Here is a 20,875-nt window from a genome sequence, read left to right as displayed (position 1 = left end):
CACTCGCTTTTAATATTCTGCCGCCACTTCCGAAACCCCTGTAGCCTTACCTAGTTTCATTTCTCTAACTGCTTTCTCTACTTCCTCCATCGTCACCTTCTCTATAGGTCCGTGTGTGACCGCGGATTCCACATCTCCATCCCACTCATTCTCTTCATTCATCAACCTTTCCATATGAGCTTTCCACACCTGAGCTTTTTCCTCCTCATCTATGCACAACTTGCCAGATCCATCCCAAACATATCCATTCCCTATAATATCTTTCCTATCCCTCATTGACTGCTTTGCTACTTTGAACATTTTCCTCGAACTCACATCAAATTCCATTTCCTTCATTAACCTATCTGATGCTTTCGTCATTGCAGTTGCCACTGCCTGTTTTGCAACCTTCTTAGCCTTCCTATACTCAGACTCCGCTTCCTCCGTCATGTCCCTTCTCCATACCCTAAACCTCTCCTTCTTGATCTCCAAAACCGTTCTTATATCTTCATCCCACCACCACGTCTCACCATGCCTACACTTTCCTTTCGTCCATCCACATACTTTATCTGCCGTAGCCAACACACAGTCCCTGTATCTCTCCCAAACATCTCCATCCTTACCACTCTCCCAATTTTCAGCCACCTTCACTTCAAATGCCTTCCTCACCTCTGCATCCTGCAACTTCCATGTCTTTCTCTTTGCCACAAACTTATCCTTCTTCCTCCTCCCAATTTCTTTTGATGTCACATCCATCACAACCATACTATGCTGCAGCATACCAGGTATCGCCTTCACATTCTTCACATACTTCCTATGTTTGGCCCTTACCAATATATAGTCTATCATTGACCTATGCTCCCCTGACCTATATGTAATCAATCGCGCTGGTTCCCTTGTAAACCAGGTATTCCCCATCACCATGCTATGTGCATCCGCCAACTCCAACACTCTACGCCCTTCCTCATTCCGTATACCATATCCCCATCCCCCATGTACACCTTCATATCCGTCTGCATCCGCTCCCACATGACCATTCAAATTACCCAACAACACCACAAACTTGGATAACCCCGCTTGCCCAATCTCGTCAGAAACATCATCATAAAACCTATCCTTCTCCTCTTCCTTCCTACTTTGTTGCGGAGCATATCCTGATATCACCCTCACTATTACTTTTCCAAACACCATCACCACCACAATTACACCATTGCTTCTCCGCCTCACTTCTAACACCTTCCCCACCAACTCTTCTCTTACCATCACACCAACTCCTCCCGTACCATCATCCCCCTTCCACCACAACTTATATCTTCCACCTTTAGCCCCCACAAACCTTGTACCCTCACCCTTCCATCTGATCTCCTGTAATGCAGCCACGTCAACCATTCTTCTCTGCAGCTCCTCCACCACTTCCAAACTTCTTCCTGCCAACGTGCCTACATTCCAGGTACCAAACCTCCAACCCCTTGGTCTACAAGTAGTCCTTCCATCTATAGTTTCTTGCACCGCCACAGTATAGAATGGGGTGCCAGTAGCCAGACCGTCCACAGGGCCTTGCACCACAACCCCATGGACTGGGTCTCCGGAGATTCTTCGCACCCTCTTCTGCCGGATACTGAGGGCCATTGTTATTTCCGTCATCATAAGTATTATTTTTTGGCTAGTTTTTAAGCAGGACGCCCTTCCTTACGCAAACCAGTTATAAGCGGTGGGCCTAGCCTTTGATGATCCAACATCACTCACAAGGCAGTGAGGGTCAGTTTAATGTCATAACCAGGACAATAAATTTTGAATAAACTTTATAAAAAGGCAGTAGGGAGAATGTTTGGTGAGATTATGTAAATGTATCAGAGATAAATGTTTTCAAGCACAAGTACTTTTATTTCAAGCATTATTAAAATAGTTTTTTTATCAGAGTCCATGCTGCCGTCAGAGTGCAATGTTGCTGTGGGAGTTGGAGTACAACATGGTTGAGACATTCTTCTATTAAGTTCCAGGTTTGTTTGATGACTTTTTTTTATCGAAACGGGTGATGTATGTGCGATTATATGCATATGATTTAATAGAACAGTCCGATATTTTATTTAATTAAGTCATGGTTTTTTATAAATTGTAAAAAGTTAATTTATTAAGCTATTTGCTATCATCGATTGTTTTTTGGGATGGTTTCAAATTTTTTGAGAGCCCTCAGTCAATGCACCTTCATTAAAAATTGAACTGCAATCACAACTACATAAAGGAATTAAGTTAAAACTAATTTCCTGCAATGGCAGATATATTCAATAATACTACTGCCGGTAACATAATTATTGAATTAAAAAAAATGTTATTTGTGAAACTGCTGCCGATCAAAGTTGAAAAATGGTGGGCCAATCTTGTTGGAATGAAAATTAAAAAAAAATTAAAGGATGATAAAGCTATACAAAATAATAATTCAAAAATTTTCTTCCACTTTTTAACAGGTAATTGCCCATTACAAATATTTCTTATAATCAATAACTTGTAATGATCAAGAATAGAGAAGCATCAAGAAGGTGGAAGTATCAAAAAGGTTGAAGCATCAAGAAAGTGGAAGCATCAAGAAGGTCGAAGCATCAAGAAGGTGGAAGCATCAAGAAGGTCGAAGCATCAAGAAGGTGGAAGCATCAAGAAGGTCAAAGCATCAAGAAGGTGGAAGCATCAAGAAGGTCGAAGCATCAAGAAGGTGGAAGCATCAAGAAGGTCAAAGCATCAAGAAGGTGGAAGCATCAAGAAGGTCAAAGCATCAAGAAGGTGGAAGCATCAAGAAGGTCGAAGCATCAAGAAGGTCGAAGCATCAAGGTCGAAGCATCAGGCAGGTCGAAGTATCAAAAAGGTCGAAGCATCAAGAAGGTCGAAGCATCAAGAAGGTCGAAGTATCAAGAAGGTCGAAGCATCGAGAAGGTGGAAATAGGATCACTGTAAATTACGCCAATAATTAAATTATTTTATTTTATCGAATATTTTTAAAAATATTTCTAAATATAAATACAAATAAAAAGCAAAGCCACATGTGCAAGTATCAAAACTGGGGTCTCAAGTAGTACATTAAATCGGCACCTGAGCAAAAGCGCAATGCACTGAAATAAGCTATAATGAATAAAAGCAATAAAAACCTGCAGGAAGACACAGGCTTTGGCAGAACGACCCCAGCAGTATATACAGCCTGAAAAATGCCAAAACAGTTGACTCTTCTTGTCACCTCCCTGATTAAAACAGGAGCCACTCGTTTCGCCCTCAATTTCTTGTGAACACACAAAAAGTTTATTTCCACCATCAACTGTTTGCTGTAAAGTAATTAGAAATAAAATTTAACTGATTTAAAAAATAAGTAGCTAAATGGATGAACTGCTTGACTAGAAAAGGAAATAGTTTATGTGTCCATATTCTGATTGTATTCCCTAACGTAAATTTGTTAAAAAGACCACACCCTTTCAAATGATTGCATTAAGCTCTTTCAAATGATTGCATTATACTCTTTCAAATGATTGCATTATACTCTTTCAAATGACCTCACCTTCTTAAATGACATCTCGATTTTAAATAACTACACACAATCAAACACACCATCTTACAAATCTTACACACCATCAAATGACATCACTCATTCAATACAATACTTTTTAAAATGAACAATATCATTCAAATAACCTTAAATTTTTGAATACGTTATTTACACCTTTTCAAATAATCACACCATTTCAAGTGATGACATTATTTCAAAATGTTCTCACATCTTCACACGACCTCACCTTTTCAAATGACCTTACCCTTTCAAACAAACATTTTACTTGATTACCCGACTGCCACATTTGATTGACCTTCTTTTGCATTACATTACAGTGAAAGAGTTCCCATAAAACAAGATTTTTTCCTGGCTAAAGACAAAAAAAACTGCATCTTTTCTTTTAATTTTTATCCATAGAGTAAAATCAAACTGCATATTTTATTTTTCTTTTCTTTTAGTTAATACTATGCCATGCACTAACAAACACAATTTTCAATCTTTTTGTATTTTTTTTTCATCTATAAATACTATCATAAGCTTATAAGCCTTAAGCCTCCATAAATGTACGTTACTACTTTAGATAATTTGAAGATCACCAAATAAAACTCTTATCACTGCATTTTCAACTTGATGCATCTCCAATCCAACTACAACCTTTCACATCAACTATTTATATTTAGTTCTAAAGTTTTATGAGAAACTTCGAACAACAAATGTATAACAGCAAACAGGATGGAGGGTGGTAAAGAATGCAGATAGACAGCTCGAAATGTTATTTAAATAAAATGGATTCACATTCATCAATCAAAAGAATTATTATATATGCTTTGGTTGAATAATGAAAAACAATTTTTGCATTACAGATTTATCAACAGAAATACAAAAAATACCTCTAATTAAATTGTTATGATACTTCGTAAAGTAATTATAAAGAGAATAACTGTAATAAGAATGAATTGAGCAGAGATGTGTAGACTATGCATATAAATCAGTAAATGAATGCATATAGTAATGACCTTGATGAAAATAATAAAAACTAACTGATGATAAACCCTGATGTGGGCAGGAATGGCACTAATAAATCCAATGAGTTTGGAACTTTTTTGTACTCTGACACCAATGTGCCACTCAGGCTTCCAACCTGGTGGCTGCAGGGCCCTTGAAAAATTATACATTCAATCATATTCAGTTTCAACTTAAATACAGTAAATATCTTCAATAAGCAAAATTTAAAAGCCCCTTTTTCTCAAAAAAGATCCTCATTTTTCTAAATTTTATAGTATAATTAACATTTACGTATGCGCTCATCAGAATAGTCGCCAGATGCATCAGAAGTTGATCAGAGCCGGCACGAGAGGCCTCGCGCGACAAGATGGCACGAAAAGCAAGTTCAAAGAAAAAGGAATAAACAATAGCAATAATTTTTGTTTAAAAAAAATTTGAACTTGGAGGGAATATATTTACGAAACAGCTTATCATACATACATGCATGCATACATACAATTAGGTTTCCTAGCTGGGAAATCAACAATTGATGCAATTCACATCCTTCGGCAACTGGAAGAGAAGTACCTCGCAAAGCATCAACAACTATCACACAATTTTGTAGACCTTGAAAAAGCATTTGATCGAGCTCCCCGTGAAGCAATCAGGTGGAGTCTACGTCGACAACTCATTCCAGAATATCTTGTCCGACTTGTGATGGAAATGTATACGAATACTAAGACTCTTGTCAGCACAACGGTTGGGAACACAGGTGCATTTGACATCGGCGTTGGAGTTCACCAAGGCTCGATTCTCAGTCCACTGTTATTTATAACTGTGATGGAAGAAATCACAAAACCGATACGCACTGGTGACATTTGGAATCTAGTATATCCACGAACCGACATAAAAATCCGATGGATGCAACGAATTAGTCTGAAGGACCACATCAAATCTACCGAAATCCTGCGTCGTGCTGGTTTAGACGATATAAAGGACGAATGCCGGCAACACCGTCTGCGGTGGTTTGGTCATGTCAAACGAAGTGGAAACAGTGCCATAACTTCTCTTGCAGATGTTGAAGTACCTGGCACACGTCCCAAAGGTCATCCAAAGAAGTCCTGGTCGCAAACACTCGAGCAGAACATGAAAGCTCTAAATTTAAATGAAATGGATACAACTGATCGTTTAATTTGGCGCAAAAAGTTGATGGCAAAGGAAACAACGTCCTACCTCCGGAAACCGGGTCTCTGGACGCAAAACGAAGATTGATTGATGCATACATACATAAAAACCAATAAACATACATACATACATACATACAAACAAACATACATACATACACACATTACATAAACCCATAAACTAACATTAGCAAGCGAGTTGGGCAAAATGATGGTTTTTATGACTGTTGCTTTTAACCATTGGCTGGTACATACATACATAAATACATACATAAATACATACACTGGCTGCCTCCACTGGCTGCCTTTTCATAAGAGAATTATTTTTAAAATTGCTGTTATGGTTTTTAGATGTCTGAACAATTTGGCAGCCAAATATTTGGCTGATAGATGTTTGCAAACAAAGGAGGTGTTGAGTGACTATGATTTGAGATCAAGTAGTGATAAGATACGTTGGTCACAAGCTTAAGATTGGTTCGCGTAATTTCTCTGCAGTGGTCCATCTGTTTGGAATGCTCTTCCTTGTTGCTTGCGTCAAACTGGATTATCACTGGGTCAGTTCAAAACACTTGAAACACGCTTGTTTCGAATATGAATTTTAAAAACTTGCTTCTTTTATAAAGCATAACAGCGCCTATGAGAACAACTGTAAGTGTTATAATCGGCGCTTTATAAGTTTCCAAATAATAATACATACATACATTACATACATGCATACATACATACATACGAAACGAAATTTTATTTGCTTCTCAATACTCAAAAATAATAAGAAAGCAGGAAGACCATAATAGAATTTGTATAGAAATTTTTGTATGGCCACCTAATCAGAAATGTTCCGTGTTTAAACAAAAATGTTCAGTAAATAAAATAATAATTCTATTTCATGAATCATATAACAAAAATTATTCAATAGTATAAATAGAATAACATAAATAAGTAAAAATTGGCAGTTTTTAATCAAAAAAGTTATATAAGTTTTCCATGTCTATATAGTATTTATATAGTATAGCATTTGTGAGTAAGATTATGACAGTCACGTATGTTTAATTAGATAGTTCTTCAGTTTTATTTTAAAACTATGCAATGAATTTAAATCAACATCGAAACCGCTGTTTACGATTTCGTTCCAAGTTCTTGGCCCTTTACAAAAAATGTGTGAAAACATGATGTTCGTTTTCGATTTGTTAGAGACGAGATTGTTGGGTTTTCGAGATTGCTTTTTCATCCTGTAATAATCTTGAAACAACTCTGGCAATCTGTTCGTCAACTGTTTGTACACGAAGATCATCTCAAAATATATGTTCAACTTCGAAAAATTTATATTATGCGTTATGTTGAAGAGCGGTTGACTGTGGCCCTTTCGTTTTGATCCTGTCACAATTTTAACTGCTCGTTTCATCAAACGTTCTATTGGCATCGTGGTTGCGTGATACGATGACGCCCAGATTGTGTTACAGTAAGTTATCAACGGCGTGCACAGAGAATTGTACAGCAAGTTCAGACATTTCCTAGGAAAGAATGATTTTACTTTATTTATCATTCCTATTGTCTTTGATAACTTATTTGCAATATATTTTGTGTGGCGTTTGAACGAAAGTTTTGACTCAAAATAAACGCCTAAAAATTTCAAGCGTTTCGTTTTTTCAATTGTATCATCACCTAACTTGATTTTGTAGGGTTCTTTGTAGTTGAGGTATTGAATCATTACCTGGCTTTTTGATAAATTTATCGTAAATTTGTTGGCTTCGAACCAACAGACGATATTTTTCAACTCTTCGTTTATGTTTTCAATGAGCTGGTTGATTGATTTGCCGCTACTGAAGACGTTTGTATCATCCGCGTAAATGATGTAATCGAAGAACGTTGATGCAGTTGGTAAATCGTTCACGTAGAGGATGAACAACAACAGACCCAGGATGCTACCTTGAGGGACACCATGGTTGTTGTTGAGCATGCCAGAGGTTTCGTTATTCACACAAACGAATTGTTTTCTTCCCGTCAAATAACTTCGTAGCCATTGGAGTGTCGTGCTTTTGAAGCCATACTTTTCAAGCTTTTTCAACATGATGTTGTAGTTGATGCAACCAAATACTTTGGATAGATCCAAGCATCTGCCGATTATATATTTCTTACATTCGGCAAGGAAACCAATTTTCCGAATCAACTCTACGATTGCTAGTTCTGTTGAGTATTTTTTCTCTGAAGCCGAATTGACAATTTGATAAAATTTTGTTTTTTTGTAAAAAACTACTCATTCGTTGATGCATGATTTTTTTCCAAAATTTTCGAAAAGGTGGTAGGCAGAAAAGCTATTGGTCGAAAATTTGATAAATCTGTACTTTTTTTTAACTTTTTCAACAGGGATTATTTTCGCAATTTTGAAGCAACTTGAGAATGAACCTATTTCGAAGGACAGATTTATCAAATATTCTAAAACAGAAGCAGTTGAATGGATTGTGGAGACGACGATTTCTGATGGTATGTTGTCGAAACCGCTTGATGTTTTTTTTGCTTCAGAGATTTTGTTGCTGCGATGGTTTCATTTGCTGTGACGTATCTACAGAAAAATGAACTTGATACAGACGTTTTAAAATAATTCTTCCAGTGGGAATTTTGTGTGATCGACTGCAATAAGTTCGGTGCTAAGTTGACGAAATGATTGATTGTTCAAAACATTTGCTGGATCTGATATTTCAGAATCTTCTTTCGTTATTTGATGCACACTCTCCTGTATGTTCTTCCCATTTTTCAGTTCACTCAAGGTGGCCCATGTTTTTTTTACAGTCTTTTTTATATTTTTCAAAAAGAGAGTAGTAATAATGTTTTTTTAAACTCTATTTAATTTATAACATGCTTTTTTGAAGTATTTGAATTTATTTAAGTTATATGGATTGGAATTTAAGATATATTTATTGTAGCTTTTATTTCGTTTTTTGATTAAGTTTTTCAATTCTGAAGTGACCCACGGTTTGTCTTTTAGTGATTTCGAGATGATTTTACGATTGGTGATTTGACAGCTTTCATAGAAACTTTTTTGAAACAAACTTATAAAAGTTTAGAATGCTTCATCAACGTTTTTATGTTGTATACCGCTTGCTAGTCTTGTTCGTTCAGATCATTGATTCGTTTAGATGAGTATGAAAATTTTTCTGAAGGTACTTTAGCTTTGTTTTTTTGTTGGACATTATTTGTTTGATTAAAAATGGAGAAAATTGGCAAATGATCAGAAAGATGGTGGGTAATAACTCCTGATGTTACAATGCTTTCAGAGATATTTGTGGAAATGTTGTTGATAATGGATTGTCGGTTGTATTCAATTCTTGTAGGAGTAGATATTGTTTGTTGTAAGTTGTAGCTGATCAAAAGCTGTAAGAAATTTATTTTATTGTTATTGTTGTTTGCATTTGACAAATCGATGTTGAAGTCTCCTGTCAGAATAATCGATTTGTTTTCATTGTTGGACAGTTCCAAACAGTTGAAGAAAGATTCAACATCATGCGATGGTGGTCGGTAGATCACAATCATTAATACATTTTTTACGGCAGGTTTATTCAAGATTTCTACAACAAAAAATTCAATTTCATCATTTACATTTGTTATGTCATCACGAATTTTATAATGAAGATTTTGTTTGATGTAGAAACCAACGCCTCCTCCATGTTTTCTCATACATACATACATACATACCATTTTTGAACTTTGAGCCGTCTGTTTTCGTCGAGTCCTTTTTTCAGCGAGAGCAGCTGTGCGTGCCAGTTCAAAAGCTGAAACCGCCGACTGGGTAGACCTTCTCCATTCCGAGCGTCGCAGAGCATCAACACAAAGAGCCTTGGGGTCTAGACCACATTTTTTCATATTTTCTTTAAGGCTGTCTTTGTATCTGCGTACAGGGCCACTTGCCAGTCTATTTCCCGACGCTAGCTGACTAAGAAAGACCTGCTTGGGGATTCTTGTATCTGGCATATGCATAACGTGCTCTATCCAGCGAAACTGAGCCTGAAACAGCAGCGATTCCACACCCATTATACCGCCCTTTGCCAGAACCACTGTGTTTGGGACCTTGTCTTCCCACCGGATACCTGCAATCATGCGCAGGCATCTCTTATGAAACTAGTCGAGCCTACGAATGTGGCGACGGTAGAACGTCTAGGTTTCGCAACCGTAAAGCAGTGAAGGGAGCACAACTGCTCTGTATACCGCAATTTTGGTGGCCATAGTGATTCCGTGCTCTTTTGCAAGCCTTGCTGTAATATCATCATCGATAGTTGCATTATTGGAGATATATCCGCCTAGATAACCAAATCTATCAACAGAATTGAGACGCGATTCGTCCGCCATCACATGGGCCATTGCCCCCAACGAAACTGGGTAGCTCTGACGCAAGACCTCAGTTTTTTTCAGACTGACTGTAAGTCCAAATCTCTTAGCTGTTTTATAGAAGCGTCTGAATTTCGGCCTGTGTGTGTTCAACCAGTGCACAATCATCAGCAAATAATAGGTTCCGGACAACAGAGATCTGTGTCTTGGACTTGGCTTGCAATCGTCTAATATTAAAAACATCCCCATCCATACGATAGCAGATTGGTATCCCCTCACTACCGTGACGAAAAGCAACTCGGAGCATCAATGAAAAGTAGATGTTGAAAAGCAATGGAGCCATAACGCATCCTTGCTTGGTTCCATTTGTAACCTCAAAATCCTGTGACCGTTCACCATTTTCAACCACACTCGCTTTCATACCTTCATGGAAGGAACGAACAACGGCAACAAAAACAGAGAGGCAACCAATTTTTGACAAGCAGCGCCAGAGTGCTGACCTATCAACTGAATCAAATGCCTTGGTCAGGTCAACAAAAACCATATACAGTTCCCGTTGCTGCTTGCGGCATTTTTCTTGCAGTTGCCTCGCAGTGAACACCATATCGGTTGTGCTGCGTCCAGCTTTGAATCCACACTGATCCTCCGGAAAGATATCTAGATTGTTGACATGTTTTGCCAGGCGTTCAGCGATCACTCTGGCTAGTATCTTCCCAGGTATGGAAAGCAGAGAGATTCTTCTGTGGTCGTCGCAGTTTGATCGATCACCTTTTCTTTTAAATATTTGAACGATCAGAGCGTCTCTGAATTCCTGGAGGACCGACCGCTCTGCCCACATGCGTTCAAAAAGCTCCACCAATCTCTTTCTAAGATGCAAACCACAGTGTTTGAACAGCTCTGCAGGCAACCCATCCAAACCCGGCGCCTTACCATACATACATACATACATGCATGCATGCATGCATTCATACATACATACATACATACATACATACATACATACATACATACATACAACTATTTTTCATTCAAACAGACGCGAGACGAAACTAATTAAAATCACTAAAGTTCTAGTCAACCACAACTACAAAACAGATACCATCCAAAATACCTTCAACCGTAAACTATAACATTTCAATAATAACAACAACAAACAAGGCGAGAATATAATTTTCTACTACAGAAACCGCATGTCATCTGCATTTAAAACAGACGAATCTGTTCAAGAGAAAATTATTTTCAAAAACGAAAAGCCTAGAAATAAAGTAAAGTAGAAATTCAGTAACTCTGAGAATTTATTATCAAAATGCAAAAACTACATCCCTATCACGTCGCCTTACTATGCACAAAAGAGAAGGAACCGTTAGAACTCACCTAGAAATGATACATCAAACGATCACATCATGAGACATATTAGCAAACAATACTAGTATAATATACGGTAACAAGAAACATACCCATCTAAGAATTGCTGAAGCAATCTTCATTGACCAAAAAAAAAACCAAACCGCAAATCAACCAGCAGTAAAAAATAGCAACAGCTTTATCGACCAGAAGAATATTATTGAAAGACTTTGCAAGAAAGAAAATGAACAGAACAAAGATATAAACAAATGGACAAGACCAAAATACAAATAACGGACAGGACAAAGCAGAATAAAAGCACTTTGCACAGAACAAAGCAAAGTAAAATCTTGAAATATCCCTATACAAGCGCTGATGATGACTAATATCAAAATATGGCCTAGACGCTTCACCATAAACACCAACGATTTTCTTATAAATTTTAATAAATTGGATAACAAATAAAAAATTACTGTTAGAAATATTGAAAAGCTCAATCGTAAACTTTCAAAAGTTATTGTCACATGAATTAGATAATTTTCGTTAATTTTTACGTCTTTTAATTTATTTATATATTAATTACTCAGGTCTACTCAGGTGAAGAAGGTCTACAGAAATTAATTGAACTAACACATGTTGGTGGAAAAGATCACGGGTTGCATCTCAAAAAAGACAAAACGAAGGTGATGAATACCGCGAAAGGCAGAAACAATGCGGAATTTCGGATAGAATCAGAAAAACTCGAACAAGTAGACCAGTTTGTGTATCTTGACAGTTTTATAACCTGTGACAACAACTGTACAAAAGAAATTGACAGAAGGATAGCAATAGCCCATGGAATGTTCGCATCATTGAAGGAAATATCGAAAAGTGGAAATATATCTATAAAAACAAAGTTGAGAATGATAGAATCTTGTGTTTTTCTGAGCTTGCTCTATGCATGTGAGACATGGACAATAAAAAAAAGAGACAAAGACAGACTGAGATGAAGTGTCACCGAAATTTGTTGGGAATCAGTTGGAGGCACAAAGTAAAGAACAAAACCATCAGAAATCAACTTGGAAGACAGAAAAAATTAGAATGAGCGAAGACAGATTGATTAAGATGGTACTAATGAGAAAAGAGATTGGAAGAAAAAAGTTGGTAGACCTGCAAAGAAATGGATAAACGATATTACTGAATGAACTGGTGTTGGTATTCTGAATTCAATAAAACTGGTCAAAGATAGAAAAGGTTTTTGGTAAGAAAAAAGAAGAATTGTAAAAAGTATGCTTAGATGTACACCATCGGCCTCGACGGTCCCCTGATGGACAAAGGAAGATCATTGATTGATTGAATTACTCAAATTTTTTGTTATTCAAAATTAATTTATTTATATATTGGTTTTCTGTACCTGTTGTTATATGGTGCAGAAACATGGCCAATGACAACCAAACTGGAACAACAACTTCAACGAACCGACATGAAAATACTCCTATGGATGCAACGAATTAGTCTGAAGAACCACATCAAATCTACCAAAATTCTGCGTCGTGCTGGTTTAGATGATATAAAGTATGAATGCCGGCAACACCGTCTGAGGTGGTTTGGTCATGTCAAACGAAGTAGAAACAGTGCCATAACTTCTCTTGCAGATATTAAAGTACCCGGCACACGTCCCAAAGGCTGTCCAAAGAAGTCCTGGTCGCAAACAATCGAGCAAGACATGAAAGCTCTAAATTTAAATGAAATGGATACAACTGATCGTCTAATTTGGCGCAAAAAGTTGATGGCAAAGAAAACAACGTCCTACTTCGGGGAACCGGGTCTCTGGACGCAAAACGAAGATTGATTGATTGATTTTCTGTACCTGTTTATGTTTTAATGACCTACATTTGTCTTCTTATTTATTTAGATTTAATTTTGTCTGACCATTTATTTATTCATTTTACATTTTAACTCATTCATTTTATATTTTAATTAAAAATTTATTCATTCATTTTATATTTTGATTGACAACCTTTTTAATCAATTTATATTATGATTGATTTCTTATTCATTTACATTATATTAGGACTGTCCTCTTATTTATTTACTTTATATTACGATGTATCACCGATTTATTTATTTACTTTGCCTTATGACTGAACTTTTTTTATTAATTTTAAATTACTTTCATTAAATATGAATATATTTGCCTCCAAACTTAAGTTACTTTCATTAAATAAATTCTAAAATAGTCGTTATTTTATTTCAATTCATACCTGTCAGTTATCTCCACTAACATTATTTTCATTCTGTACAAGTATTATTTTTAAGTCCATTTGCTTTCACATTTATTTTTATACTTCGCATGTTGTATCAGCCATAAAATGTTTAAAAAACCCAGAAAAGTTCAGATATGATGTAATTGGTTTGTGCAAATTTCTATGTGCAGCAAATAGGGTCAAGTGCAAAAAAGTGCATGTATACTTGGTGATGAAGCAAGAAAGGCACTAATTGAACATGACCCAGTATGAAATTAAGTGTTGTATGTCAGATTTAACTGATACATAGGAGATATTGATGATACAGTAGTTTGCGCCCAACAACAAATCATTCAGATCAAGTTGAACAATTAAAATAAATAATGGAAACACTTTCAAAAAAGGAAGTTGAAATTTTAGTTAGATGCTGGAATAGTAAAATTGGTATCTAATAAAATTGATCCGCAAAATGTTATAAAAAATATGGTATAAGAAGCAGGGATAAAAGAGAACAAAGATTACTGGAATATGCACAAATTCAGAGAATGTATGCGAGAAGCATGAAAAAACAGCAAACATTGTACATGGAAATCACCAGATTGAAAAACTATAAACGAACTAGCAATATTAATAATGATATATCTGTATATATATGACATGGATCAAGAAAGTAATTCATCATTATTATCAGCAAATCATTTGGTCTAATTAATGATTGCCTTTCAAGTAAAAAACTTTTTTATCCAACAAATATCAGTTTGTATTTTCAGGTCAAGGCAATAAAACTTTTTAATTGTAAATTACGATACCAACTTATTCCATTCCTCAAAAAACATTGTATATTCAACCTGAAAAAATGGTTTAACAACAAAAAATATCATAAATTATGAGAAATAATTTTTGGTCCAAATGTGCTTATTAAAAATTTATTTCCTCAAACATTGATCTAAAACTACCATTTGAGGGGGTCATTATACATTGCATTTCTTTAAGTAATTTTAAATGATAATATATCTTGGTTTCAACATATTAATCTCATGAACAGATAAAACAAGCTTCTTAGCACACTCAGATCAAAATATGTAAATAAAGCATTTTAGGACTGACAGACCAATAAAAATTGAAAGTGGATAAAATAAAACTAACAAAAAAAAAAGTTAAATAAAATAACCAATGCAAAAAATCAGGAGAGTAGTCAAATCTGAACATGTTGTCATCATCTTCTACGTAATTCTCATTCAGTAATGTGTACACTTCTTTCAGCTGCATGATTATTCATAAAAATTATAAAACTCATTTTTTATAAAATACCATTCATATTTGATACAGTTGAACAATTACGTAAAAATAAAAATAGAATGTAAAAGTTCTAACTAAAGGTATCCTTCTATTTCAATTATATAGAACAGCTGAAAATAAATAAATTGAAATGAAAATTACAAAAAATATCTTTGAAATTAGTCCAAAACAGTAATTGGAGTACAAGACGTTATGTATGAGACAGTATGATGATCAATTTATAAAATGCTAAAACAATGTAGTTAGTGCCATGAGCACCTCATCACAAGCTTTTCTGTGTCATTTTTGATAATTTTCAACTTACCTTGCGGCTGTATTGCAACAAAAATTGCATCCATTGTGTCATTAAAACTACTTAATATTAAAAATATTTTTCCCAAAGTAACTGTTTTTTCATCAATCAAATATTAAGACTATTTTTTTTCAAGTTCCATAACAAAACTTTCAACAACTAGGGCCTGGGAATTTTATTAAATTTGTCAGAGAGCATGTTAATATTATAGTCCGAGAGGTGATTCAATAACTTAAAATAATTATAATAATTAACATTTAAGGTCCAACCCGTAGCGGAAGAGGATTATAAACGATGATTAAATATTACATTATTTTAAAATATTACTTAAATGAAATAACATATCTTATAGATTTATTAAAAACACACACATGTCGAGTGACATAAGATTATGAACTAAATTGGAATGCATCAAAAGCTCAATAAATTGGCAAAACAACTTTTATGTAAGCTCTTAAAAGTTTAAATGCTTGCTAGGATCAAAATCTTTTAAAAAGTTACTTTTTAAATTTTCTGGTCTTTTTCATTTTCTGGTCTGGAGATAATAAAATTTGAACTTTCTCTCATGGAAAAGCAGAACAAATGATTTTTAGTAAAAATTTAGAATCCGCTAAAACGTTTAAAATTAATAGTTAAGGGACTGTGAGACAGAACCCAAGCAACTCATGCAATCAGGATGACAATTGACAAAAAGGATGACAAAAAGGTAATTGCAATAAAAATTATGATTAAACTCACCACTACAGGGTTATTGATATCAACATTATCCCAAACAAAACCAGCAGGTAAGCTGTAAGGTTCTTTTCTTATTTCATCAATTGTTTTTTCTACATCTATTGGACCATGTTCTTCAATTTTTTCATCTGTAAAATATCATTAATGTGCTGGTATTTTAAAAAGACAGCTGTAACAACAATAAATTTGAATCATCGCACGATGTAAACACAAAATTTTCACAATCGATTTTAATTCCCCTTTTATTATTATTATTATTATATAGGGAGGGTATATAAAGCATGTGTGAGAGCAGCGATGGTATATGGTGGTGAAACTTGGGTGTTGAGGAGAGAGGAGGAAAGTGTACTGCAGAGGGCTGAAAGAGCTATGGTGAGGATGATGTGTGGGGTTAAAGTGAAGGATAGGAGGAGTAGTACAGAGCTGATGTCGATGATGGGGCTAAATGAGGACATTGTGACATTGATAAGGAGATCGAGATTGCGACGGTATGGACATGTGTTGAGAAGGGATGAAAGGGTCGGGATTAGGCGAGCGTTGGAGTTCGAGGTTGAAGGAGTGGTAGGAAGGGGTCGTCCGCGATTGGGATGGAGAGAGCAGGTGGAGAAGGACAGGGTGAAAGCGGGGTTGCGTGATACTGAGGCGAGTGACAGATGTGGATGGCGTCGAGGGGTATTTCGGTTTCATCATAGGTAGCCAAACGGCAACCCCCGATCTCGAGGAAAATGCCGTCTAAACGTGTGTTGTTGTTGTTTGTTGTATTATTATTATTATCATTTGGAAAAAACATAGACCAAGACATAAACTCCCAGCACCCATCAAAGAATAAATACATATGTATATACACAATACTTAGTTACATACATACAACACATGTACATTAGGATGGTCCGCCGTCCCACACAAAAAATAATTTCTTTGGATCCCAGGTCCAATGGTTATATTTTGTTCATTATGGCCCCACAGTTACTGTGCAAAATTGCAGCCTGATATCTAAATATTAGGAGGTCGCGCAATATAAGTGTTTATTACAATATTTATTTATCTTCTGTTAATATTCGTTTAAATTGTCAGAATAATTTTTAAATATTTACAGCATAACAAATATTTCAAATGCTCACTGACGTTGTAGTGTTGTGCATTTTATATATATTTAAAACATTGATTTCATTATTATTTTCACATGTTGTCGGCGCATTGGATCGCATCAATGTTACTGACTGGGGCGCCGCGTTTATAGTTGGAGTAGTTGCTAAATCACTTGGACATGATATACTGATATTACGTTGACCCGTAGCTCAATTAAGAGATCTAGAAAAAGCAGAAAAGCTGCAGCAGAAGCGAAAGAATAACCATCTTTAATGGGACAACTGAGACGGGAAGTTATTATAAAACTTTGTTAAGTCAGTTGTTGGCCGAATTGCAGCCCTCGTATCTGGATATGGAAGTGAGAAGCTAAGATAAAAAAAGGGGAAGGTGAGTTGGTAGCAAAAGTTTACGTTGAGGCAGTTCTAAGTGAAATCTCAATTAGAAAATTAATGGACTGTTATTCGACACTGCAACTAGTAATGCCGGGATGTATGCGAATTGAAGAAGCGTTTGCGGAGGAACTCATCTGGATTGCCTGTCGCCATTATGTAATGAAAATTATGTTGCACAAACTCTTCAACAGCATTTTCGGTACTAGTACTGGTCCTGATATTACTCTATTTAAACGATTTCAAATAATATGGTCACCATAGATCATACAAAATTTGTAAAGGCGTCAAACCATATGTTCAAGAATGCGACTATGGTTCAATTGCGTGAAGAAATGCTGAGTTATTTGAATCATGCTGTACAACATCAACAGCCGAGAGATGACTATAGAGCACTGTTGATGTTGTCTCGCTTGCACCTTGGCGGCGAGGTTTAAAATGTGTCTGTGTCATTCTTTGCACCCCGTCAAATGCATCAAATGCATCATGATGGCAAAAGCTCAAAAGTTATCTACACGTTGAAAAAATATTTTATTCAAAAACTAATTCCCAATGAAAAAAGGTGAAGCCATGAAGGTTACTGATTCATTTTTATTCGTGTGTCTGGTATACGTCCGATATTGGAATGAAGCACCGCTTGAAATCAAAGCCTCTTTCAACGACATTCACCTTTTGTCTGTACTGAAGAAGAATCCTAATCAAAAAGTGGCAACAACAGTGCAGGCAGCATTTTGTAATCATTTATAGCTTCTGTCGGTGGAATTGGCATTGTTTGATGGATGGTACGCAATCTCAGTAGACCGAGATTCCTCCACGCCTAGCGACAACAGGTCAAAAATTAAAGCTGGAGGATCTTGTAACAAAAGCGAGTATGTTCTTGTTCGACTTTCTTATTGAAAATTGCAGATTGGTGGCAGAGTCTTTCTTAAGCAGACTGCCAGACATGTGGCCAGAAGACCCAAATTTTAAAGTTCTCTAAAATCGGGCTAATGGCATGAAAGTTGTCAACGATTTGGCAGAAAGAAATATCAGTCTTCTGCAGGAATACAACCGCTGCTCAACAAAAAAATGAAGAGCAGTTCCAGTCCATCCTACGCCTGCTGTCGAATCACCAGAAACGAATGCCCAGTTCTTCAAAAGCTACATTAATGGACATTATTTAACTGATTTTTGTACTGACTCGTGCCACCTCTAAACAATGCTTTTCAGCGGTAAAATTTTGTGCAAATGTTACTTGTATATAGCGTCATAAAAATATCAACTTGGAGAAAAGGTACATCCGGTTTCAATTTTTTGGATCAACCTAATGTACATGTATGAAACACTATCCAAATTTTAAAAAATGTTAATATTAATTTAACGATATAACTAAAATATCTTAAAATACTAAAAAATGTTTTAAAATTTCTAACAAAGCTAACCAAACTTTGGGACCGGCTGCGTATCCCAAAATTGATAGTGTTTCTTTTTTGCCTCATCGATACTTTTGGGTGTAGCATGGCTGATTTTTAAAAGGTCAACAGCTTTGCAGACCGGGTCCATTTGATTAGTATTTAACTAAAATTTTAAATAAACAAAAAAGGAATCATTTGAAACAAAAAACTAGTAGTTGTTTATAGCTGTGTATAAGCATTTTTCAAATGAATAAGTGCTATAAACTTCGCGAGTAAAGCTTAATAATAAATTTTACAACACCAAAAAGGTGGTTAAATCAAATACAATATAGTACATAACACTGGGCAGATCAGCTAGTTAAACATACAAAACATGCAAAACTAATAGTCCACATCTAAATTTGCATAAAAACTAAAGATGCACTAATTAGTATATTTGGCCGAAAAATTATCGGCGATTAATTTCTATACAACAGTTTCTTGTTCAATTTCAGATATTTTAACGGTGACGATGGGCGAAATAAATTTCCCGCTAATAATAATTAAAATTATTTTTCTTAAGCAAAAAATAAGATAGCTAAAATGAACGTTGTAATATTCGGCTACTTGCCTTTAAACATGACCGACGCCGAACCCTAAATTTCGACGAATATTCGATCAGGACGAATGTTCGATCAGGACAAATATTTGCTAATAAAAAAATGCAAGCATACAACATTGGAAATATATATTTCCATTATTTACCTTTTCAATTTTAACAGAATTATTTATAACTTTTGATTCACAATCTAATATAGGTCCATCTGATTCTTCACTCGATTTGTGAATTGCATTTGCATCTTTACCTTTCTTTTTCTTCTTACTTTTTTTTTTTAGAAGAGATCCATCTTCTCCCCTATCAATTATTATTATTTATCAATTTAATCGAATTATCAATTATCAATTTAACAAACCAACTTCATTTTATTTAAAAATATCTCAAATAAATGACAGCTAAAAAACAATAAACAAAAATAATACAAAACAAAATAATCAAATGCTTTAAAAAACAATCCCATCAACCATATAACAACGACAAACCAATCAGACAAACACAAATTTCAAATATTGTAACAAAACAGATGTCGATTGTAACTCTTTCAAATAGCGCACCCACATTGTAAATTTGCAATGGCCTGCGAGCTTCCTCTTAGGCCCTTTCACGGCCGTGCACCTGGTACAATTCCGGTACCATTTTCCACGTCCTCAAACGTTCAGCCAGTACAAACTTTGTCTTGTTGAAACAAAGATGTCCTCCTGGTGGCTTTGCATGCATTTCATCAAAGACTTTAGCTGTCTTGGCTCTAGGTAGATTTGTTTTCCTTAAATGTTTTAGCCTTATCGAAAAGCTGTCTTCTCATAATCGCTTTACTTGATCTCCACCTGTCAATAGCTAATCTTTACTTAGGTCGAGTGTGGAGAACCACCACGATCCTGATAATGTGACCATGTCACCAATTCTCGATAATGAATAGCAATCCTTTTTGGTAAGGTCATTCGACTTTCATACAAAACCGGCTTTTTTTACCAGAACCACTGACAAATGCCAAGGGCTTACTGGAGATTCAACTATTCCTTGTTTCTGCAGGTCTGTAATCATTCCATTTACTTTTTTGTGTTAACAGGGGAAGATGTCATGATGCTTGCCTAGTTGGTTATTGATTTGATTCATTTGATTAGTTACTTGTTTTTCCTTGAATGTTGTTTCCTGTTGAGAAAACATCTGCAAAAAACATCTGCAGCCACTAAAACTTTGGCATTCTGATAGTTGTCATTAGTGACAAGTGATTAATAACTAGTAATAGTTAACTACCAATAGTTACTAACAAAACGTTCACCACCTTCTAACGGGTCAATTGCTGAATCAAAACTGTTTACATTAACCTATCTTAAACTGCAGGCTGTTACTTTTCAAAGTTCAGACTTCTGTTCTCATCAAAATATGCAATTACATTATTTGGTCTATTTGCCACATTCGACCTTTTCTCACAGTTAAAATAGTTTCTACGTTAGCACGCTGTCTTGTTTTATCTAGCCTTGACTTCTTTGTTATATTGTTACTTTTCAAAGTTC

General features: G+C 35.5%; 2 protein-coding genes across 2 annotated transcripts; one reads left to right on the top strand and one right to left on the bottom strand.

The window, feature by feature from the left end:
• Positions 1-2,248: 2,248 nt before the first annotated feature.
• HELRODRAFT_174334 (hypothetical protein) lies at positions 2,249-2,914 on the top strand (the record flags this gene model as incomplete). Its single annotated transcript, XM_009020856.1, has 2 exons — positions 2,249-2,444; positions 2,502-2,914. The coding sequence occupies 2 exons, from the start codon at positions 2,249-2,251 to the stop codon at positions 2,912-2,914; spliced, it is 609 nt and encodes a 202-aa protein (XP_009019104.1).
• A 108-nt stretch (positions 2,915-3,022) lies between these two features.
• On the bottom strand, positions 3,023-19,657 carry HELRODRAFT_81102 (hypothetical protein; the record flags this gene model as incomplete). The annotated part of the gene is made up of 6 exons (XM_009020855.1): positions 3,023-3,287; positions 4,550-4,666; positions 14,737-14,828; positions 15,895-16,019; positions 18,791-18,926; positions 19,523-19,657. Coding segments are annotated over 6 exons (870 nt in total), but the record flags the coding sequence as incomplete, so codon positions are not given.
• Between the last annotated feature and the right edge of the window lie 1,218 nt (positions 19,658-20,875).

The sequence above is a fragment of the Helobdella robusta genome, assembly GCF_000326865.2.
Source record: "Helobdella robusta unplaced genomic scaffold HELROscaffold_29, whole genome shotgun sequence".
NCBI lineage: Eukaryota > Metazoa > Annelida > Clitellata > Rhynchobdellida > Glossiphoniidae > Helobdella > Helobdella robusta.
Note: the sequence above shows the minus strand (reverse complement) of the source record. Positions and strands in the feature narration are given on the sequence as shown.